General features: G+C 40.4%; 1 protein-coding gene across 2 annotated transcripts; it reads right to left on the minus strand.

Annotated features, from left to right (window-relative positions):
* Positions 1 to 183: 183 nt before the first annotated feature.
* On the minus strand, positions 184 to 22,646 carry ano5a (anoctamin 5a). 2 transcript variants are annotated; one of them, XM_074632638.1, is made up of 21 exons: positions 22,549 to 22,646; positions 21,991 to 22,314; positions 17,618 to 17,685; positions 12,160 to 12,267; positions 10,385 to 10,453; positions 9,811 to 10,095; positions 9,414 to 9,533; positions 9,172 to 9,287; positions 8,108 to 8,242; positions 7,907 to 8,012; positions 7,706 to 7,766; positions 6,923 to 7,074; positions 6,074 to 6,148; positions 4,644 to 4,872; positions 4,313 to 4,485; positions 4,107 to 4,204; positions 3,232 to 3,362; positions 2,593 to 2,798; positions 2,304 to 2,503; positions 1,728 to 1,833; positions 184 to 1,552 (listed from the first exon to the last, which is right to left on the minus strand). In XM_074632638.1, the coding sequence occupies exons 2-21, from the start codon at positions 22,058 to 22,060 to the stop codon at positions 1,316 to 1,318; spliced, it is 2,745 nt and encodes a 914-aa protein (XP_074488739.1). In that variant the 5' UTR covers positions 22,061 to 22,314; positions 22,549 to 22,646; the 3' UTR covers positions 184 to 1,315. The 2 variants fall into 2 exon arrangements, with proteins under 2 accessions (XP_074488739.1, XP_074488740.1); XM_074632639.1 differs by lacking the exons at positions 17,618 to 17,685; positions 21,991 to 22,314; positions 22,549 to 22,646 and adding an exon at positions 13,506 to 13,772.
* Between the last annotated feature and the right edge of the window lie 1,890 nt (positions 22,647 to 24,536).

A 24,536-nucleotide genomic window follows, 5' to 3' on the forward strand; every position in this document is an offset into this window, starting at 1 on the left:
GTTTAAGTGTACGCTATATTTTAAATATTTTCAACGCTTTACCTTACTGTCAGACTGCCTTTTCCGACGGGGAACTGAAGCCGTTGAATCCATCTATGCTCTCGCCAAAGCCACTAGACTCCATTGTAAAAACCTGTGAATTTACCTCGCAGAACTCGGGAGTTGCTGGTCTACCGCTGTGACAAAGTCACACAAAAACACAAACAAACTAACCGATACAGGCAACTCCTGTGTTCTGTGAGGTAAAATAACTGTATTTTTCAATGGAGTCTGGTTGCTTTGGCGAGCGCACAGAGAACGGCTTTAGTTCCCCGTCGGAAACATAGATTGTATAGCTGTTTCACAGAAAGGTAAACTGGCTAAAACATTCTGAATATAGTGTACACTTAAAATGATATTGCTTTTTTGTGATTTATTATTTTTTGTTGTCTAAAATACGTTCTGCTGCCGGCCCCATCCACAGCAGTACATTGCTTGGCTTCTGTGTGGTAACTCCTGTCTGTTTCTCCAAACTGGGGGCGTGCTAACTGTCATCTACTGTAGTTAATACACTGACTATGGATGAGTACCTCATACAACCCCACTTCAAAACACCCAAACTATCCCTTTAACCGCCAGTGGAGTGAAAATAATTTGGTAAAACGGTGATACATCTGTGCTGTGATATCAATGCAAATTAAGAAAACTCACATTTGTTGCAGTTAACTGTAAGAATAAAACAAAAAATCAAGTTGAACAGTATGATACTGGAACCCTTCATACTGCTGCACATACGAACAAGGGAAACCGCATAATAAGCTGTCAGTTTCTAAATGATATCAATAGTTATTCTAATTGCAGATAGAACCATTGATAAGTGTGTGATATATTAAGGCATCCAGTCTTTGGTTACTCATAGTGGCACTTAAATAAATAGTCTTGCATTAAAATAAGAGTAAGCTGTCTTGCTTAGACACAGTGTATAAGATTGTCACTTTCTTTCCTTACAGCAAATGTTGATTATCATCAGCACTTTGATTACAACATATAGAGTGAGAAGCCATAAATATGAGGCAGAGGTTTAAATTACATGTGTTTCAGCATGCATGGAGACTTTCACCTGCGTGCATGTTCACTATCAGCAGATTAGTAGAAGAGGGATGTCTGTGAGCTGAGGAAAACCTCTAGCTCTTTAATAAAAGTTCTGTGTGTGTGTGTACTGGATGAACAACACAGGCACTACAGTAAAGTGGTGGTCGGTATCATTAATACACAAGCAGGGATCATCACCATGTCCTCCCATCCTGTCCAGCTGATTGACCGGCAGCTCGCTGGGCTAGAGACACTCTGACAGTACCTCGTGTTTGGGTATAGACGGGTAGATCATGGGCGAGCAGGTACAATCACGTTCATCGTGGCCATTCTGGCTCAGTTGGATCTTCAGCTTCTCCACTTCGTAGTTATGGAGATACTCCTGGACCAGGTAGCGCTCTCTCTTCACTCGCGCCCTCACGTCAGCGGGAACGTCGGGAATCATCCAGGCCACGAAGAACTTGACCAGGAACACAACATGCTGTGGAGGAAGAGGGAAAACAGGTTTGTTTTACTTCTAGCTGCAGAAAACACTCTGCATTGATTTTTATTCCGTCTGTGTGCGGGAGAACGGGGGTTATTATTAATGTAACAATCGACTACTGCCCAAGGGAAGAATGTGAGGCTCAGTTTGAGTGTTGATGGTGGTTTTTTACCTCCATGATAATGATGAAGGCCAGCTTGGCTGCCAGAATGTGCCAGAACTGCATTGTGTGGGAGTACTCCTTCTCATGGCCAGGAGGGTAGCGGTAGTCACGATACCTACACAGAAGGAAACATGTTTATCATAGGCTTTGATTCATGATTGTTTAATGTCATTCTTCAGTCCCTTGTGCAAAGGAAAAGGAAGTAATAACTGCTCTGGTACTATTGTGCACACTACAGAATAATACCTATAAAAGTGCATTAAAACAATTTAAAAATACACACAATACACACAGCATTTGAATCTGAAGTTAAGTAGTGATTTAATTGGTTACTACATTAAAATTTCTTAGCTTAAAAAATAAAAATCTCTATTGAAGACTAAATCTTGCACCGTTGTGTCCAGAAGGCACTGGACTAGTTCACGACCCCATGACCAGACATTTCATATATCAGTGGTGAAAAGTAACTGAGCACATTTACTCCAATACTGTACTTAAGTAAAACTTTGAGGTTGTACTTAAGTTGTACTTTACTTGAGGTTTTTATGTGTTTATAGCCACTCTTTCTCTCTCAATCCCACACACCTGCAGGTATTGATGGAGCTGTTGAACCAGGAAGGGCTCTCCCCGTCATCAGGCTTGTTGGCCAATGGGATGGCAGAGATATTGAACACAGACAGGCTATTGTCTATGTAGCCTTTCATATTCATCTCGCCCTGTGGCTGGTAGGCGTACATGTACACGAGCCGAGGGATCATATCAGAGGTGAAGGCCACAATGAACGCCTATAAAAGCAGGGAGACAAACGGTGTGAGGGAAAACTAGAGATGAAACTGGGTGGATAATGAGCACACAGATGTTGTCCAGCGCTCACATTGGTGACCACAGAGAGGACGGCCATCCCATTGAGGATTTCCTGCCAGGCTCCGATGCTGTGGGCCTTCGCTGCCACAGGACGTCTGAACTGAGTGGTGAGCTTCCAGGCGTCCACTCTAACCTCGATGATGTTGTTGACGAGTGCCAGCAGGGGTGCCAGGGGGAAGGAGGCGACGAACAGCGTGATGAAACCAAACTGGATCACTGGGACACAGAGAGGAGAGAGGTTAGTGAGGGACATGGGGATGGAAACAGCACCATCTGCAGAATCTCAGAGGACACTGCATCTATCCATCCACCCATCTATCTATCCATTTACCTATCTAGCTATATTATCCATCTATCTATCCATCTGTATATATCTATCTTATCCATTTATCCATCTATGTCAAGTCTCTGTTTTAAAATCAGTACTTCAGGTTATTTTACTAAAGTTGTTTTAATTTTCTCCCAGCATTACAAATAGTTTAAAATCTGCGTTTGTGTGTATTAACAGGTAATTACCAATGTTTGTCTTGGTTTTGCTCTAGGCCTGGTCTTGAATGAAACTGGACTTCACTAAAATGGTCTTGGCTTTCAAGTGCGTCTCTAGATCTCCCTCTTTGTGTGATGGATCAACTATGTACAGAATGTTTACCCATTTCCAGGTACTCGTAGAAGAGGCCCAGCTGTCCAAAGCTCTGCAGGTCGTGGTCCTGCTCCCAGCGGCTGTACAGACTCTCTGGATGGTTTCGTGCCTTCCTGCTGCCCCACCAGTTCATCATCCACCTGAAAGGACACAAGGGGGCGACAGAGAGCTATGAGAGGCAACATAATTCACCCTCTAACAGCCATACTGGAGGCTGTATTGAATTGTAAACAACAGCTATAAAGAGATGACTGAGTTTCTAAGCATAGAAGCTTTCCATCTGAACTGAGCGTAAAAGAGGTTAGCTAATTTAATATCTCTATCTATGTTGTGTTTCTGGCTCTGTTCCATTTAAAGCTTCTGAACACCCACACAGGTGTTTTCAATCTTCCTGGCTGATTAGACCTCTGCTCAGCTTGAAGGTAGGCTGGAGCTTTGATGGGAATTTATTGTATTAGGCCTGACCCGAATGCTTCGAAGCTTCGACCGTTGCTATGGTAATCAACATCCAAATCAGTATTTGAATGCTTCATTTTTAAATTGTTTTTGTTTGTTATACAAGTATGTAAGTATGTATCTATTCCTGGTTTTCTAGTTTCATATGATGTATCTTCACTCTAGCTTTAAAACCGAGCCTGTTACAACCTAAAAATCGCAAATTGCGTCAATACGTTAAAGAAATTAGTGGTGTTAAAAGAAATTTGCGTTAACCCGTTATTATCACGTTAACTTTGACAGCCCTACAAAATATAAAACAAGGCCCAAGCCATGGTTGATATATCTATGAGTTACAGTATGTGATGCAGCTGAATTTAACCTCTCTGTATCTTTTCTGCGTGCTGATGAAATGTGCTCTGAATAGTCGGTTCAGTTGGAGTACTCACGGGACCAGAGCCTCCTGGATGTTGCCCCACACCTGTTTACCAGTCATCACTATCACCAGCTGGGTGGTCAACTCTATCAAACAGCCACCTGGGTCACACTGAATGGAGACAGGTTGATGGGAAAGAAACGAACATTAACTCAAATTCAGACTTAATTAAATTAGCAGTGCTAATCTTATACCATGTAATGTAGTTTTGTCTGGTACCTCTTCATTCCTCAGTTTGCTGCCAAACATATACGCATAGTTCCCAGGATAGCCGACAAACTTGCCCTTAAAGAAAGCCACGTAGAAGCAGGAGGAGTAGTAGTTGACGAACTGGAAGAGGAACATCTTCACCGTCAGTTTGTTCTCATACTCCAGGTGGGTCTTGGGAATTTCTGCCACATAATAAAAAATAAAAAACATAGACTTTAAATACATGATCCAAAAAATTAACACATTTGCACACCCAGGGATCAATATGAAACACATAATGGATACATAAAGACACAGAAGTTTAATAATCTATGGCTCTCTCCCTCGCTCTGACCCTCACCCATGTCAGTGATCCAAACAGCCACTCTCTCATACATGAGGTTGAGGATCATGATGATGACAAAGTTGATGCAGGAGGCTGTGACAGAGGTGGCCAGCTGTGGTGTGATGTAGGGGCCGACCACCTGCAGGTTGGAGGTGGCACTGTCCTTCATGATGCTGGCGAAGGCCGCGTATACCGCCAAGCGGTACGCTATCACCCCAATGATGCAGGCAATGATCAATGAGATCTTCAGGACACAGACAACAGAGACAACATGAAAGACGACTACATGGCACAAGACAAAAGTACAGTACAGTGACAACAACATGCCAACTGTGATGCAAGTGCAAAACACCAAAATGCATATAGACATATGAATAAAGCGAGGTGAATAAATGCCAACATGGATGTTAGGAGTAACTGTTATGCTTTAAGTGTGTGCACACATGCCCAAATGAAATGAAATATACCATAATATTCCCATTAGCTCAATCACATGTTACAGGTTTTTACCATAGACTTTGTATAAAGGTGGAGGACATGACAGCTCCCCAAATGTGAAGCCAAAACATCTTGATCGTCCCCTGGTGGCTGGCTGCAGTATACGTCATTAAGCCCGCCCCCTCCATGTTAGTGGATGGGACATGGGCCAAACTAATAAAGTCATGCCAGAACAAATCCAATAAATGTTTTTCCAAAGATGGTTTCTGTCATTTTTGGTAGTTCTTATCACACTGATGTATGTTCAAGTGTTCATTTTTTCTGATAAGTTTGGTTTTAATTAGTTATTTGATGCTATAAAAAGGGGGTGAGACGTCATGAGAGCTGTGATTGACAGCTGCTCTGAGTGAAGTCGTCACGGAGCCAGAGGCTCGGGAGAGACAGGAGATGTAACTTTAACATTCCATAACCCTCATGAGTCTGTGTAATAGAGCATGTGTCAGTTTCATCACAAATGTATTCATACTTATAGAGATATTAAGGCTAGTTGTGTCTTTCTAAAGTCAAACAGCTACCGTGGTGCTAACGTAGCAGCTAGGTGGCTCCCGCTGACAAGCTGCAGCCGTGCTCGCCTTGTGATTGGCTTGTTCCGGGGTGAAGTGGAGACGCGTCGTCCATTTTTATATACAGTTTATGGTTTTTACTAACAAGAGTCCACAACAGTAATATTCTGGGCCACTATGTTTAAAGACTTTGGTCTTAAACGGGTAACATTTCTATGAATGATATCATTTTGCCTATGTTTTTAGAATTGAGAGTAAGTGCCGAATGATTTAAGAGAGCTCCATTTCTTAGAGGTTTTAAACATACTGGCCCTGGTCATGACATTAGTGATGATGATGATGAAGAGTATGATGAGAAAGACAAAAAAAGACACCAGGTGGAAGAACAGGTAGAGGATGAAAGTCATTTAGATTCATCAAGTGTACCAAAAATACAATGCTCACCCATAACAGGACGGTGGCTCCAGACAGACATGTGCGTGCACACTTGCTTGTTAGGGGTAAGTACGGCTCCATTTCCTACATCATAAGCAAGCAAAGCATGGACACGGGAATAAGTCACCTTTTGTTATATCCTGAAAAGACAGCTCTAAAAGGCCAGGTTCGTTTAATCACCACTGGCCTCAGATGCAAGGCAGAGCGAGGTCGCCCAATCACAGCTCTTTGTGTGTAGGTGTTTCAGTCCGAGTCCAATTCTTTTATCTAGCGGTCTCCTAGGGAAGCCAGCCTTTCAAGATACTGATGCGGTACAGAAGGAAACTCGTGCCTCTGAGTCTTTCCAGAAATATGTTATCCACACAAACTACACCACACCAAAACCGATTCCTCACCAATGTGGCATTCCACGTTAAGTGCCACCCTTACCCAGAGTGTCACGGTGGCCCAGCACAGCAACAACTTCCCCATTACATCTGTAACGGTCCTGTTAAGAACCCACTCTGATTCCTAAAGACGGGTGGGATGTGGTCAAGGCAAATTAAAGCACACGTTTGTGTCTGTCAATATCACTACAGTGACTACGTAATCCCAACTCCCTGAAAACGCAGTCGGTCAATTTTACTTGGTAATTTTCTTAATCAAAGAGTCTCCATTTACAACAGTTTTTTAGTCCTGGCCTAATGAATGACTGCAACCAACTCGGTGTGTAATGTTATCCAATAAATATACCAGATACTGTAATCTGTCTGAGCCTATCATACAGTAAATGTGCCTGGTAACACCTTGTGGAAGCTACACATACCTAGAGTTAACAGTATTATACAGCATATTAGTATTTCATGAGCACACAAACACCTGAGTGATGCGGTTCAGCTTGCGGTTGGTGCACTTGGTCTCGTACTCTGGCCGAAGCTGCAGCTGCTGTTGCTCCTCCTCAAAGTCGACCAGATCCCATTCGTACTCGAGACGAGCCTGCCGCCTCTTCCAGATCTCCAGAAACAGCGTCACTGCAGAGCATACGACCCACAAATGTCAGTTTTCAGTGCTTTGACCCCCATTCATTCACCTCTATTATGGCTTGTTCTAGACAATAACTTTAAAATACACTGCCCCTTTTTCCTGGACTAATGTACAGAAGGACCTGAAATTGTCAGAGCTGATTACTCTTGGGGAATTTAAGTCCATTTTAAAGGATTGAGAAAATAGCACTCTTGGTCAATGTTGTTGCTCTTTAATTTTTCACTGTAATTTGTCGACCTGTTTTATGCATTATAAGAGTTTTTTGTATTATATACTAACTGGATATTGAGCTCATTCACCTGTAGTGTGTGGCAGTTGTATTTGTCTGCTTGTATTGTTTGTGTTTATTGTTGTAACAAAGTTTGTGCTGGTCACTCTTGAAAAAGAGATTTTGATCTAAATTAGACTTTTATCTGGTTAAATAAAGGACACATATCTGGTTAAATAAAAAAATGATAGATGAAAAGTAAGTGAGGAAAATATGTTGGGTGAATAGGTCCTTTAAATATATTTAAATATTTAAAAATGTTAAATGACTAATAGCAATCCATCAGCTCCCACTAGGTGGTGCTCTGGGTTAGAAAATACAAAATGCAGAGAGCAGACATTTTTACTCACCCCAAATCCCCATAAATATGGCAAAAAACACTGTTCCCACGTTGTCAAACAGGTGCGATTGCTGAAAGAAGAACATATTTAAGAAAAAATTAGATAATATAAAAATAATTTGTTGACATTTAGCTGCAACCACCCTTTAAATGTCACATATTGTAAGTAGAACATAATTCATAATGAACAAAAACAACTCGGATGTCTCACCCATGAGGAGTTGCATGTTGAGTTCAGTTTCCAGTAGCCACATTTCTTGTCACACAGCGGGCACATGATAGTTTTCCCTCCGATTTCGTCGCTGCATATTTCTTTACTGTAGGGAAATGAGAGTTTCTTTCAATAAAAGGAACACTGACATTAGTAATAAAAATAATATCTAAAATAGCCGGTGCTCTTGATAAAAATCACCTCCACTCGTTGTCATCGTAGGTGAGGAATCCATAGATGAAACAAATGGTCCCAACTATTGCAGCAAACAACAGCATCTCGGTGTAGAAGCCCAGCCACGCAAAATAAATACCTATCTTCTCCCCATAATACTTCCTGTTGAAGGGAAAAAAAACATTTTTTTGCAGTAAATTCTTTAGTTAAAGTAATAATCTATAAATAATAATAATATTAATATAAAAAGTAATAAATAAATGCCTGTTAAGTCACTGGTTGTGTCCAAAATTCCATACTAACATGCTGGTACATTAAAACAGTATGTGACATTTTTTTGTATGTCCGAAATCTTAGTATGAAACCAATAGTACGCGAATTGCATACAATTTCTGGTTAAACAGTTGCAATACAACGCAGTATACAACGCTGGACAATACGGCGGCATAAATATCCACATAAATAATAATGCGGTAGTGACGACAACGTTCACAACAGACGTTGACGGACAGCTCTGTAACATCAATAATGCTTCAATTTAAGTGTAAGTATAAGATTTCACTTTTGCTAGGCGTAATATATGTTTTAAATTAGTTCAGACTTTGATTCTCACAAACTGTCGTTTTGGTCACATCAGGTTGGCACAGGTTACCATGGTTACACGTCTCCAAAAGGCAAGGAAGTGACTCAGGAAGTTATGTTGTAAATTACTGCTCAGTTCGTCCGAAAATATACATACTACTGTTTTATCACACCAAAGTATTTTGAACGATAGTACACATATTCAGTATGTAGTGCATAGTATGAGATGTCGGATGCAGCCAGTATCTATCGCTGAATGAGGTAACACAATGGTGATTGAGGCTGTAGTGGCCTACTGATAGAAGCCCTTGCATTTGTAGTATCATGAACTGGGGATCTGTGTCGACATTCACAGGAAAAAAAAGAAATCACAAATGGCGCACACACCTGCAAATATCACTTATTGCCATGGAGTGCTTATTGCAATGGATCTCCAAGGAGAACAAAACGGAGACACACATAAACAGTAAACACACATCAGAAATAACTACTTTGTTTTAGAGTCTTACCTTATCAGATTGAGGGGCTGCTCCTTGAAGAAACAGAAGAACCTGGCCCAGTGTTTGTGGAGACTGTATCTGTCGCTTTCGCAGTTAGCATCCTTCGATCTTGTCCAGTATCTACACTGCATGCACACAGACGACACAACCACATTCAAATTGCAAAGTTAATGCACATTTCATTGACGAACATGTAAATGTCTTTTTTTCAATGATAAAAATGTGCCAAAAGTTCACCAAAAGAGGCTCACATCATGCAGGGGGAAGGCAGCAGTGTAGGTGCCATTGTTAAGTAGCCTCTTGATCCCTTTCTTGTCTTTATCTCCACATTCATCCCTGAAGTATGAGCAGCGGGACAGGATGTAGTAGACCTGGGCAGAGGGAGACATAGACGGATAAAGTTTTGTTGGAGAAAAACAGAATGATGTTGCTGCTGTATTCACAACAGTTTAAGATAATGGACATTAAATCCCCCACAATAGATATACATTTGAAGGTTAAATAAGCCATTTAAAAAATGGAACATGTGTATGCTTGCACACAGAACTGCAGCACACTGTAGTGCTTAATATAGCAAATTCTGATTTGATGTGAATGTCAAGGGAATGTTTTAACTTGAAGGTCACAAACAAGTCAAAGCATCCTTACTATCCTGTTGCGAGTAGAAGGCGGGAAGAAGGTCTCTTTGTCGTCGATAAGGTAGAAGTCGGACTTGCTCTTGTCGAAGGGAGCTGTGAAATAGTCTGGCTCGGGGTGCATGATTTGCTCCGGCAGGCGAAAAGGGGTGGACAGCCAGTTCATGGGCATCTCGTTGTTTTCTGGGATGTCGTTGGCCTTGAATGGGACCTTGATCTTCAGCACGTCTGCGTAGGTGGCCAACACTTCCCATGGAGCGTGGATCTTCACAAAATAATTCTTTCCATCGTCTGACTCCTGATGATGATGACAGTGAGACAGGTGTCACAGTATAATGAGTTTAGGGCTACTGAGTCATAAACTAAAAAAAAATAAAAATACAGGTTTTAAGTAACAGACACTTTTGTTCTGGGGGGGGGGGGTTTACCACAAAAACATTCAATTTTTTTCTGTCTTTTTAAGAAAAAAGAAAAAGAAAAAAAAGAAAACAGCAAAACACAACAACACATACATATACACATATTTGTGGGCCACTTAATTTCCTTTTACATTAGACATAATCAAATCAATAACTGGATGCTCTTACTGATTTATCTTCTGTCTCCAGCTCCAAGCCGACATTCTCTAGATTGGCCTCATACAGCTTCCTCCTCTCCTTCAGAAGAAAACAAAGCATATATACATACCGGTATATTTAGTAGTTTGATATAAATGCCTTTACTGCCATTGTACAACCGTGAAATTTATTGTCCAACACACTAAGGTACACACAAAGGGTGTGAAAAAAAATTATACACACACTTGAAAGAAAAGAGCCTGAATACTGTGAAACCTTTACATATAATATTATTGAGTAGCACATATTCAAGAGTGAAATGTAAAGACTTAATTAATATGATATAACACGTTAAAATTAGTTTTAACGCCACTAATTTCTTTAACGCAACTTGTGATTTTTTGGTTGTAGCGGGCTCAGTTTTAAAGCCAGGCATCATATCATCATATGAAACTAGAAAACCTGAAGAATCCATTAGTACCAACCATGTCATACTAGCTTGTCGAGAAGGAGGCTAAATAACGCTCCAAACTTGCGCACAATTTTTGCGAGGAAAAACTGGCATGGACATTTTCAATGGGGTCCCTTGACCTCTGACCTCAAGATATGTGAATGAAAATGGGTTCTATGGGTACCCACGAGTCTCCCCTTTACAGACATGCCCACTTTATGATAATCACATGCAGTTTGGGGCAAGTCATAGTCAAGTCAGCACACTGACAGCTGTTGTTGCCTGTTGGGCTTGAGTTTGCCATGTAATGATATAAGCATATTTGTTATGCTAAATGCACAATATTTGTCATTGTTTTGTGTTGTTATTGATTTCCAATAATACATATATACATACATTTGCATAAAGCAGCATATTTGTCCACACCCAGATTGATAAGAGTATTAAATACTTGACAAATCTCCCTTTAAGGTACATTTTGAACAGATAAAAAATGTGTGATTCATTTGCGATTAACTATGGACAATCATGCCATTAATCGGGATTAAATATTTTCGACTGACAACCCTAGATATAACGTTACCATATGGCATCTGGAATAGGTTAATGTTTTCAGAAATAGGCACGGAGAAAGTTAACATCTATATCATTGAAAATTCACAAACAAAAAAAATGTACCTCCTTATTAGAGCCGAAATGTACTATCACATTTTACAACACATGTGGATAACACACAGGAACTGGCCTCCTGTTTGCTCTTCCTCATACAGTGGAACAAATGAGTGAGTTCCTGACCAGGCCAGAGGTCTGAGCGTTGACTCACTAACAAGGCTGTTAGTAAAATGTGAGTCGACTGGGACAGACTGCCTCATACCGGAGTGGTAACACAGAGCTGTGAAGACTAACAGCTCAGCATCAATCACTAGTCAAACAGTCTTTCAGTGCCCCACGGCTAAAAGAGACAAAAACACATCTGGCCAGCAACAGTATGGAAGTTGATTTACCAAAGAAAAAAGGGCTGTAAGTCTGCCTCTAGATGTGACCTTCTCAGAAAAGTCCTTCTGAAGATTACTGACACAAGCTGAGAACAGTTTATCTCACTTCATCAGTGTTGTGGTATTTGGGGCATGCCGCTGACACACACAGTGAACTCTGAGGATATCCTGTAAGAAACAGCTCTCACTGTTTAAAATCAAGAAGTGGAAATAACATCAGCTGTTCTTTTGTATGATATTTGGGTATATGATATCTGGAAATTATACAACAATAACACTGACAAAACATCAGGTATTACAAACACATGCTTGCAGATAGTGAACCAGGGGAATATAAGTACCTAGAAGTTGTTTCTTACCTGTTTTCTCTCACCATCTTTATCCTCAACGTAGGACAGGACAAAATCAATCCTTCGTACGCCATCACGGAAGAACACAGAGTCTTTACTGTGTTGTGATTTGTCAATCTATAATGAGATGGAACAGAGGTCACATTTAAACACATACATACACTGTTACAGTATCAGCTCAACAAGTCTTTGGATGCATTCACCACAGCAGAGCAGACAGTCAAAACTATGTATGCGTTAGTGGCAGTAAAACCCAAAGAACAAGGCCTCCACACCACTTCACACGCAACTGTTTGTCTAAAACAACATATTTTCACTCCAAAACACAGACAGCATGCTATATGGAGGGCACCTGTTATGGCTAAAATGTTTCATGCTGCTCATGTCCCCTTATAGGATTTCTTGAAAATGAGAATAGGCTTTCTGTCGATTATTTTCCCGATTAATCGATTAATTGTTTGGTCTATAAAATGTCAGAAAATGGTGAAATTGTCGATCTTCGTTTCCCAAAGCCCAAGACGACGTCCTCAAATGTCTTGTTTTGTCCACAACTCAAAGATATTCAGTTTACTGTCATAGAGGAGTAAAGAAACCAGAACATATTCACATTTAAGAAGCTGGAATCAGAGAAGTTTTACTTTTTTTTCTTAAAAATTACTCAAAACCGATTAATCGATTATCTAAATAGTTTGCGATCAATTTAATAGTTGATAACTAATCAATTAATCGTTGCAGCTCTAGCTGTATCACAGAATTAAATCCAGAAAGACATCCATGATATAGATTGCTTTGATTTCAGATCATCTGTCAACTCATTAAACACAACCTCAGGTTACATGTCAAAGCAAAGGATATTATGTAGAAAGGACTACAAATTCATAAACACCATCTTCTACACAACAGAGACATCCAGCAGCCATATGAGGCGTAACACACCAACTATTATTGTGGTTTATTTGCTGGAATCCATAGTGTCTGAAAACTGTATTGGGGGCTAAAGAAATGATTCCAAACATGTGCTAGCCAGTCAGTGCTAGCCCCTCAGTGTGTGTCTCTTCAGCAGCCACGGGGCTGAAGAGACATGAACTACACAGGAATGCTTCAAGAGAGGAAAGGAAGGCATGCTGCTGCTAGTGCCGCTTCAGCTGTTCAGACAGCTAAAAATAACCATGTACCGGTTACTTCTGTCATCACTACAGTAGCTACCTACACTGGACTGCAGACAATTCAGACGACTCATTAACATTTAGCATCACAAAAACAACAAAATCGCACTGTACTGTAGTTGTGACAGAGCTGGCCCCGTCCATCAGCACAGCGCTGTGAGGGTTGGGAGGAAAGGAAGAGCACTTTACCTCCATGGCCCACTCCCTTTATGGTTATGATGCATCAGAGGAAAGACTGGCTGCCTGATAGAGCAAAATTGCTTTTCTCCAGGGAGCTTGGTCCGGCCTTGAAAGAATTGCTTCTCTCACTCCTCTGACTGATCCCCGGCCAAAACAGCTCCATCCAGTCCACTCACCTCCCCGAACAAGCCCTCACTTGCTCAGACATCCAGAGAGGAGAGAGAGACAAGAGGAGGGATACTAGGAGAGAGGTAGAGGAGACTCCTAGAGATGACATCAGCACAGTGGGGGTAGAATAGCCAGCTAGCTAGCTAATGTAATAAGAGAGCACAGATTCAGGGGAGGTGATATCACTGTACTGGACAAAACTGACCATCCAGAGAGTAAAAGACATTCTGTCCAATATTTCAGGTAACCAGTCAAATTTCAGCTGAAAAGCCAACATGACCACATGAAGAAATCTGCTCTGATAAGACTGATAAGGGTGAACCACAGAAAACGGATAACTGGTGCATAATCTCCCCGGTCTGACATGGCACTTTGGAATTAATCAATTAAACAATCTGGAGACCACAACGGTGCACAAAGTGCAAATGGGACGCTATCAATGGAAATGCCTGTAAATTGCCTAGGGGGGTAAAGTGACGTCATATGACTAAAGCTGCATGCTAACTCTGTCATGGACAGGAAACGTTATCTCATTGCGGTAACGTGCAGTCAAGCCAGCCGCCACCCGCAGCTTCGTCGTCACATCAGCTGACGCTACAACTGACATTTATGGTAAATGCATTCAAACGGCCCCGATGGAACTGACCATGGATGTATAAAGAGAACGGAGCTGACGGGCGAGCTAGAGATGGACTTGGCGAAGTTAGCGGAAGTTTACATGTGTGACTACGTCCGGTTTTCAAAATTAAGGTGTTAACAAAGGGAACTGTATATACAAAATACATATATGGAAATGAGATTGATTAGATTATATTAACCAGAAGTATAAAACATTACATGTCTCTTATAAATTAAAAATAAATTACCACTAATGTGTGAGGTCAAATTCTTTGACTTTTGGGTTGTTGAAAACATTTTTATAAATAATGCAATGATTACACAACAATGACTGATATATTTCACTTCAGGACATCTCTGACTACATACATGCTGAAAATCAAACATTTTTATTTTATTAATTTAGATATTTTCCAAAGTAAAAGTCCCTAGACGTGTATGATTCAACTTTTTCCGATGGTCTAATGTAAAAAAAGTTAACAAAAATCACAATAAATCATAATATCATATCACAATACCTAAAAATTGCAATACATATTGAATTGGCACTCAAGTATCATGAGAGTATCGAATTGGGAGATAGGTGAATCATCCCAGCCCTCAAAATTGCCTCAGACAAGTATACTGTAAGTAAGACAGTTGGTTTTAGCTCTACCGCACCGATTCCTACTGTACTAACTTGTAAAAGGATTTGTGTCTACGTGTTCAACCTTTTTACGGTCAACCTTTTTAAATTATGCATGCGTTCTAACCGCTGGTCTACATTACCTCCCGGACTAGATTGGACCATGCTGGCGGGATGGTGGTGCTTTCTTTAACTTGGACGTCGCTACAAAAACTCTCTAATTTGCTGTAATTACAGATCAGCCGTATGGAATCAGCGCATCTGCTGCTCCGTAACGCTGGTAGAGGCCACAGAGCTCTATACATTTACCAGCTAACCCCTAACCACTGGGTGTTTAGACATGTGTATGTCTTTTATCTTAATTAAGGAGGGTAAATGTAGAATACGGAGTAAGATAAATAGGCTACTAGTTTCAGGGAGGGGTTTCTTTATAATGTTACTTTCAAAGCATTTCTTTTTTTTTTTGGCTAAAAGACAGAACGTCTCTGAAATAGGTCAACTCTTTGATTTAAATATATCACAGCTGCTAAATTACAGTATATCATAATGTAGAATCGTCTCTCCACCCTGACTCTCCTGTCTAGCTTCATTTTCTACACGTCAACATCATGTAAAGTATCTAATGCACTCTGATATTAGTGACACAAAACATGATGGCAATTCTCTTCTCTCTCTCTCTGTTTTTGCTGTATAATTTCAACCATATCAAATGTAATTATTTTTTTGCAAAGAACATAGTTCTGTATCGTTATCCACATTTAGTAAATGGTTGCCTCTAGATCTCTGGATTATAGCTTTATTTCGTCCTTGGACTTGTTTTAAACACAGAGAAGATGTTTTTCTCCAGAACTAAAAAAAGGAAAAATGAATACTCAGCTGAAAAACTGTATCTGGTTCAGTGAGCCTCTCTAAAAGTTCACATTGACCCTGCTGAAAAGTGGCATGTCGCCAAAGCTTATTGTAGGGGGAGGACCATACACTCAGCTTTTGTTTCCATTCTTCATTACAGAGGCAATTTATTGATGTGTAGCTGCTTCCCCTCTAAAACTCCATGATGTGATCTTCCACTCGGCTGAATCGTAGCCTTAAACCTTTAGTTGGAGGGAGCCAGATTATTAGAAAAGCTTATTACACTTTCGTTAAAAAGGGTAATGACTCCACTTTTCATTAAAATAGGTTACACACTGTTTAAACCACCTCATAGAGGATTCAAAAGAAGAAGCCTACAGTACATTATCTGGTTAGCCACAGCCCAGTCCTGTCATGAGCACAGGGCAGGGTCATGATTACAGTATAGACTGTACACTTAAACATGAACACACATAAATGCACACACACAAAAACAGCAAGGGCAAATAAGGTATACGGTGTATGTGCAAGTCTGCATGTGTGTGCACTTTCTAATTATGTTGTAACACCACCAGGCTGTTGATTTCTCCTCAGTGAAGCGGACGATCATCACAGGTGAGAAGAAAGCAAGTGAAAAGGTGTTTTCCTATGTATGATGCATCAACACTCATGCCAGGATTTTTCCATTACTCTCTGCAGATAAAAAAAAACGTGCTCTCCAGAAGCCAGCATCATCTCTACCAAGAAATGTGTATTGATTTCAACTCTGATGTCCAAGCTGTATTCCCTGAATATCTAATGCCGATGGAGTAACCCAACACGAAGCAGACATTTCTCAAGAAGAGAATAAAGGCTGGCAGGCAGACATATGCATAAAGTTGCATCACATCACAAGCCTGTTTTACCATGCCATACCCTGGAACGAAACTTCAGGAATAGCGCCCGCTTTCTCGACAGCTGTGGAGGAACCGAGTGGATAGTGAGGGAAAGCCTAACAACACATTGAATAACATACAGCTAGAAATTGTAGCAGCAACCTTACAGAGGTGATCAGACACTCCACACTTGCATTACGTTTACACACTGTTTCAGATTGTGTCCAAAAACACTTCATAACACTCTGAAGACCACTAAATGTTATAAGTCAGGCATGGTTGGTCTCACTCAGTTTCAGGTTTGAGTTCGGAGATGACACAAACACGCAGACACTGACAAAGCGACATGCATCCGTGTCCTCGACTGGTGTCTTACCCCGGTCAAAGCATTGATTCGCTCTAAGGTCTGAGCCTCAAACTGTGGACTGTCGCTGTGGTCAGAGGGGGCCAGCGAGGCCAGGCTGGTGTTGAGAGACTCACAGGTCTCTACACACACATCAGGTGTTAAAGGAGACTTTAAGTACAGTGTGAAAGGGGGAAAATAAACAGGAGCATAAGGGTTATCTCTCTGAGTCTATCATGACGTGTACAGGTTATAAACTATTATGAGTGGATGGATGTAATCTCCACATGTTGGCTGTTGACTAATGGGGCAATCTAAATAAAGCCTTTTGCTCAAACACAATGAACTTCCTGCTACCATGTTTACAGGAGGTAAGCTGGAAGTGAAGATACAACACTGTCAAACAGGAATTTTTCATTTATCTGTGTTGGAAAGTTAAAAATATTAACATATAGGAAGGGCATATTTTCACATATTTAAAAAGCTTTTATAAATTCAAATTCTATTCTACAAAATCTATTTGGTATTTGCATGAAATGAAACTCTCTCAGACTATCCACAGTCAAGGCAAAAAAGCTGCTGAATAGAAATGTCTGTATGAAGGTGTGAGTGAGTGTAAGCATATAGTGAGTTTGGTGTTTACCGCTGATTGTTCCTGCTGGAAGGATCCTGTGCTGGATGAGGGATGTTGTTGGTAGCCATTTAAATCATCTGCAAGACAGTAACAGAAGGAACAGTAAATTAACAAAAGAATTATCAATGTTAATTAAGGCAGTATTCTCTAACCACTGTAAAATAATAATAAGTAGCATAGTAAATCTCAGACAGGCAGGTTGGTGGCAGTTAAAGTGATAGTTCAGGTGTTTTGAAGTGGGGTAGTATGAGGTACTTATCCATTAGTCAGTGTGTTAACTACATTAGATGACAGTTTGGAGAAGCAGACAGGAGGTATCACATGGAAACAAAGCAATGTACCGCTGTGGACGGAGCCGGCACCAAAATGTATTTTAGACACCTAAAAGAAAGGCCCACCTAAAAAAAATCAGTTGAAGTGTACGCTATATTTAGAATATTTTCATCGTTTTACCTTGCCGTGAGACGGCTATACAATCTATGTTTCCAACGGAGAACTGAAGCCGTTGAATCCTTCTATGTGCTCGCCAAAGCCGCCAGACTCCATTGAAAAAAAACTGTAATTTTACTTTGCAGAACACGAGGGTTGCTGGTCAACCACTGCCTCGATCGGTTAGTTTGTTGTGCTATTGTGTGACTTTGGTTAGTTCGGATTCACCAACACAAACAAACTAACCGATCGAGGCAGCGGTAGACCAGGTAGGTGAGGTAAAACTGCTGTTTTCTTCAATGCAGTCTGGTTGCTTTGGCGAGAGCATAGCTCGTCCCCTCTGTCCCCCACATATTCTAAATATAATGTACACTTAAACTGATATTGTTTGTTTTTAGGTGAGCTTTTCTTTTAGGTGGCTAAAATATGTCTTGCTGCCGGCCCCGTCCACAGCAGTACAATACTTTGCTTCGGTGCAGTAGCTCCTATCTGCTTCTCCAAAATGGGGGTGATGCCGACCGTCATCTACTGTAGTTCATACATTGGCTTTGGATAAGTACCTCATACTACCCCACTTTAAAACACCCAAACTATCCCTTTAAGTTTCAGGCATATGAACAGCTGCCTCAGTGAAGAGAGGACCACTGACAGGCGGCCAATGTTGTGGTCTATATTTGTGCAGCATTTTGTGGCAGTACTCCCACAGGCCAGGCAGCATGACTTGACAGGATCACTGTGAAAGAATACACACAGCCGTGTTGCTGTGCTGCGATTCTTAGGCTACAGGAGGGACCGCAGGAGGCGAGACGGAGAAGTCCGGTAAACCCCCCTCAACGTGACTGAAAATGAAAGCTGCCTGTGTGATGAATCACAGCTTTAATCTTGTTGAAGTTCTGCTTTCACCTGCCATTCATTGCCTGACAAAAGCAATTACAACCTTCTAGAGAACAATCATTCTGAGAGAAACATTTACATAAACAAATAGCAGAAGTAGATGGAAAAGCGAGCCAAACACCAAGTGCTGTTGGCACCACTGTCACCCCAAAAAAATAAAGCACAAGGTTTCAGCCTCTGTGTCTGCGTTTAAATAGAAATGCCACCGTCCTAATTGATGGTCTCTCTGAGGTTATATTTAGTCTGGACTCAACACAGAAAATGTGCTTACACTGACCTGAAACAAGCATTTGAAACCTAGTAATATGTAAACCTTCTCTGTCTCTACGTTATTACACAGCAAGACAGCAAAGTATAAGTTAGTGGTTCAAAACTAAAATGAATTACATTTTTCAGATCTGGAATACAGCAGCTTTTCCCACTGCAGACATTTGCTGTTTTATTTGTTGAACTAAATCACTGTTTTTCACTAAGGCTAAGCTCTTGATAATGTCTCACAGTAACAATGCAACAACTACAAGAAATGTAATTGTTAGATATTTGTTTATTTTGAATATGAAAATCAAGCTTGCTGTTATCATTTGCATACACAGCATGCTTATTGTTATCTTTTGAGTTAGTAGGATGTGGAAGTTTAGAGGGGACTGTTATCCACCAGAACCAGTAATAATCAGTTATATACAGTAACTTAGAGCAGACTTTTATTATGCCAGACTTTTATAGTGTTTTACAACAACATTAAATCCAACTTCTTGTTTCATCTTCCTTAAAAACAGTTATGCTATTGACTTTTATGGATGGATTGCTTTCATTTGTTCCAAAACATATTTCTTTCACAACATATGAGAATGCCCCTCAAGCAGCTGAACATATTTTTGCACAGTTGGACGCAGTATTAGAGCACTCATTCAGTGTAAGTCTCTCTCAGCTAAGCCAACAGACTTTCTAGCTAAGAACGAAGTCTCCACAGTTGAGGCTTTGTTCAAGAGAGAGCAGCTGATCACAGTGGAAATGCCACAAGGCAACGTCTGTCCCTCTTTTTTTATTACCACAGCAAACATACAGATTCCAAATATCATGCACATCTATTATTCACATAAAGAAAGTTATTAGCTATATCGATAATAAAAGCGGAAATCCTGCTGAATCTTAAAACAGTGACAACAAATACAGCTGGTTTATTGAAATAACAGATATGAACTACTCTTTAGTATCTGTAATAGCTGTATTGAATTTTGCACCCGTAGTTTTTCAGTGTTACCACTGCCACTTATCAAGGGTGTTAAAGTAAATCCAGCAGCCTCACTCAAACTGCTTTATTCGTATACAAACACAATGGGTGGGTTTGTCTGATTTCCTGTGACAGGAAGCCACTGGTCGTCTATTTAGAGTTGTAAGTTTCAGGTGCACACGTACGGTACATATACACCTGCTCTAACAGGCCAGCTCACAAGACAATGCTAGATAAATGTAATCTATATTTACAGTAAGGGCGAGCACTTGCGCGACAACAAGGGACAACCCAAGTTCCTCTGAATCTACGTGGTCAAACCACAACCAGGAATAGTTTGGGAACTTGTACCTACAGTATTTTCAATGTGGTTTGAATCTACAGTAAATACAGTGCACAAAGAGTTTGTATGCAATCTGTGAGCTGTGTGTTTATGTAGTCGGATTTCGGACTCTCAGATTAATGTTTTTTATCCATTTAGACTCAGAATGTGTTGTCTGGAACTACTAGTAGTTTGGGGATAGCCTATGTACCTGTAAAAGTAAGACTTTTTGAGTGTCTATTTACAACCTGAAAATTAATTTTTGCTGGCCCTATACTGTACAATGGATATACAATAGAGTTAGGGTTAGCCATACAGTATATATTCAGTCCTCCTGATGGTTTGTATAAGTTATGAAGAGGTGTTTTCCATCAGCAGTCCCCATTGTATAATCTATGTACCTCTATATTAAAACAATCCAGATTTGGAGTGGTTTATGGAAAACACTGCTCCACTGTTATCTCAGCACACCATAAACACACAACACCAAGGTGGTAACAGTAACAGGAACTATAGTTCATGATCCTGCAGTGATCTCCTATACTTCTCTCTGTGCTGCAGATGAAACACAACACTGGAGGGCATCCAGGGTGACTCAGCCTCCTTTCAGCAACACCATAAATGGCTAAAAACACAATCCTTGTTTAAAATTCACATTTAGCCGGACGCAGAGAGAGAGGGGTTTGGGGTTTGGGGTTTGTGCTGGTGGATGAAGTGGCGCCTGTAAATGACAAAGTGTTTCCAGTAAGCAGGCCAGCTGTCAGCTGCTGTTCAGTGCTCAGAAAGAAAGCCAGACTATGAGCTGGTTATGGCGTTGAAGGGAAAATGTGCAGGGTGGGTACATTTTTAAATAGTTTAGCAAAAGTTACTTAAATCAATTTCAGGTGAAGGTAGTGGGTTGTTGTTGTTAGGGGTCCTGGCACAGTAAACACTGCAATTTGCCAGGAAGACATATAGTGACATAAATCTAATTTAATATGTGCTGTTTACCTTTGTTTTCATTTGAGAAGTGTTATAAGAATCAGAATCGCGTCTATTGCCAGGTGTATACACTAGGAATTTGCTTTGGTTTTGTTGGTGCAAGTAAGCAGCATAATAACAAAAGAATAGATAAAAACGTTAGAATAAAATAAGAATAAAAAAATTGAAATTCTACCAATATACAATTTACAAAATAAGCTATAAACAAAAATAAACATGTCATGTTATGTTGAGTAATGTTTAAACGTTACCCTATATTAATATTGGGTTGTAGAGTTGTAGTTTTAGTGTAATATTTGTTTAGTAGTCCTCGAAAACTTTACAACTTTCAAAGTTCTTCTTAACAGACTGGGGAATATCAGTCATAATTGACTTCCCAGTAGGACGGTGTCTCAACACTAATGAAGCACAACACAAAGCAACATTTTAAATATAAAACTACAACCTAAGTGCAGGTCGGGAAACACTATTCGAGGGGGAACAACAGACTTCAACACAGACTGGCTTCGGCTTTTAGCTACTCACCATTGAAAGAGTCTGTTGGGCTCATCTCAATTAAACTGTCCCCTCCTGTTTTCCCCGTTATTCGGTGCATGTTGAGTCTCTCGTGTAAACCAAGCCGTGCTTATCGGTCCTCATGTACACCAAGATATCCCCAGCCAGACGATTTTCTGTCCCGTCTTGAGCTCCTTCCTAGCGGTCTTCTTCAGAGACGTCTCAGCTAGTCCACCAGGCTACCGGACCGGGCTGCCCTCCTGCTTCACCCACTGCTGACCGGCGCATGCTGCATCACTCCCGCATGGAGGGAGGTCGGTGAGGGGAGTGGCTCCACACCACAAGCCAATGAGCCTGGGGGGAAACAGATACTGTACTCAAATGTCAACACTTTTAGGTAGGCTTTTATGTTTGTAGAACTAAACGAACATATATGGATAGTTTACATATGAAACATTAACCTACCAGCTAACATGCACAACAGCAACAACATAAGCTACCGGACAAGTTGGAGGCTTTCCTCCGTGGACTCAATTAAATCAAGACAACTGGGAGTTATTCATGTTTGCACCTCAGTACTCTACTTACCAAGATAGAAGAGAAGATATATACCTTGTATGGGTCTAAATTGTGGTCTATTTTAAGATAGTTTAACTCAGAGGTTCATCTTTACTGGATGAGAGTTGGTGAAGAGTGTTGTTGTCATCATGGTCACCAGTTGGTTAAGTTCTAGAACTGTGTGAGGTTTGACACCTGACAGCCAATCAGAAACGAGTATTCTCCAGGTGGTGGTTACATGAAATGATGTCAATTCAATTAAATTAAAGGTTCCCATATTGTAAAATGTGAGATTCTCATGTCTTTTTTTCAGGTTTAAGTGCTATATAAATACTGTGAAAGTATTGAAAGAGCTCAATCCACAGAGAAATACACACAGCTCGTATTCAGAAGGGATTCAAAGTCAGGATTTTTATCCATTTGTGATGTCACAAATACATCATATTTTGCATGCATTTTGGAGAACAAATGTTCTTAAAATGCATAAATGTTTTCTCTTGATTTGAAGTGAGAAATAGATTGCTGTATTCATTGATGGTTTTCATTAAGAAAGTCATTACAACAAAGACTCCATTTATTTTTTACAAAAAACGACTTTAGTACAGATACACACAATTATTCCACAACGCATGCTGATGCAGGTTGTTTTACTTTACCAAGATCCAAAACCAAATATGGTCAAAGTACAGCAATATACAGAGCAATGCAAGAATGGAATCCACTCCCAAATCATATTACACAACAAAATGATATATATGGTTTAAAAAAAAACACTAAAAGAGCATTACTTACTGTAACAAGAAACTTTAGTAATTAAAGTATTCTTGGGTGTGTAAGGGTATTATGGGCATTCCATGTTAAATGATGATATTTATCTGTTAGATCATGATAGATTCAGTCGGAGCCTTTCAATTTTCTTTGTGTTTTTGTTATTTAAACTGTCAGTTGTTATTGTTTTATTTACAGTTGACGTGTATTACGATGTGTTATGTTAGTGTATGATGAGTAGTGTGTGTGATGGAATATTCTATACACAAGTTAACTTAAAGGAAGGAAGAGGTCCCGGAGCTGATGATGTCTTACAAAGAAGGTTTATTGAAGCTTGATCAAGGAGCATTTGTCAGGTCTCCACATTGAGGTGCTCTCTGCGTGAAGGCCTCACAACTCTGCCCTTCCTCCCTGGTGCTCAGTGTCTTACCCCTTATCATGTTTTGACTTACTCCGTTCCTCTGGCATCTCTGACCCTGGTTGCCCTAGCGACTGGCTCTACGGTCTCCACTACAGACACAGCTGTACAGATAACGGTGGCTCCTCTAGACAGGACTCCAACCCAATAATGTCAACAGAGGGACACTCTGACAAACACTCTGACCTTTCTACCAATAAGAGAGGAATTGATGGAAAATTCCATCACAGTGTGAATGTGTATTTTTGTATCGTCACCATGTAAACTATGTGGACCTCAGGAAGAATAGCTGCTGCTATGCAAAAGCTAATGGGGATCTAAATAAACAAACAAACAAACACAATTTATAGATAATTTCACAGTTTTAAATGGATACATTCTAAATGTGTCCCAGTTTATTGGTGCCTTCAAATGGGGTTGTGTTTACCGTGTTTACGAGTTGGGCCCATATGAACGCCCCCCCATTGCGTATTCACAACCTCGTAGGTGGAAAGTTTCTGAAAGCTCCGAATTCACGACTTGTGACGTGTTTGTTGACATTGTCAGAAATGGCGGAGCCCATGGAAGTTAATTTTTTGGTACATAATAAGTGAATACAGTATATGGTAATTTTAGTCGTATATTGTTTTTCTTGGTAATTTTATATTATGTCTGAGGAAAATGTTGATATTCCCAACAACCTCATCTTTTCCCTCTGTCATTATGCTTTTGCATTTCCTGCATTATGTTACCCACTTGCTAGCTTGCTAAATTGTTAGCCTCTGTGGCTTCTAGACGCCGACAGTAACGTTAATATTGCCGTTGCTTAGCAGCGGTGTTTTTCTAACCACTT

This window comes from Sebastes fasciatus, chromosome 4 (assembly GCF_043250625.1).
Source record: "Sebastes fasciatus isolate fSebFas1 chromosome 4, fSebFas1.pri, whole genome shotgun sequence".
In the NCBI taxonomy this organism is placed as follows: domain Eukaryota; kingdom Metazoa; phylum Chordata; class Actinopteri; order Perciformes; family Sebastidae; genus Sebastes; species Sebastes fasciatus.

Coding starts and splice junctions, on each gene's coding strand:
- ano5a (XM_074632638.1), bottom strand. CDS start 22,060: ATGCACCGAATAACGGGGAAAACAGGAGGGGACAGTTTAATTGAGATG. Junction 7,075..7,705: donor CATATTTATGGGGATTTGGG/GTGAGTAAAAAT, acceptor TATGCTCTGCAG/TGACGCTGTTTCTGGAGATC. Junction 1,834..2,303: donor AGCTCCATCAATACCTGCAG/GTGTGTGGGATT, acceptor CCTTCTGTGTAG/GTATCGTGACTACCGCTACC.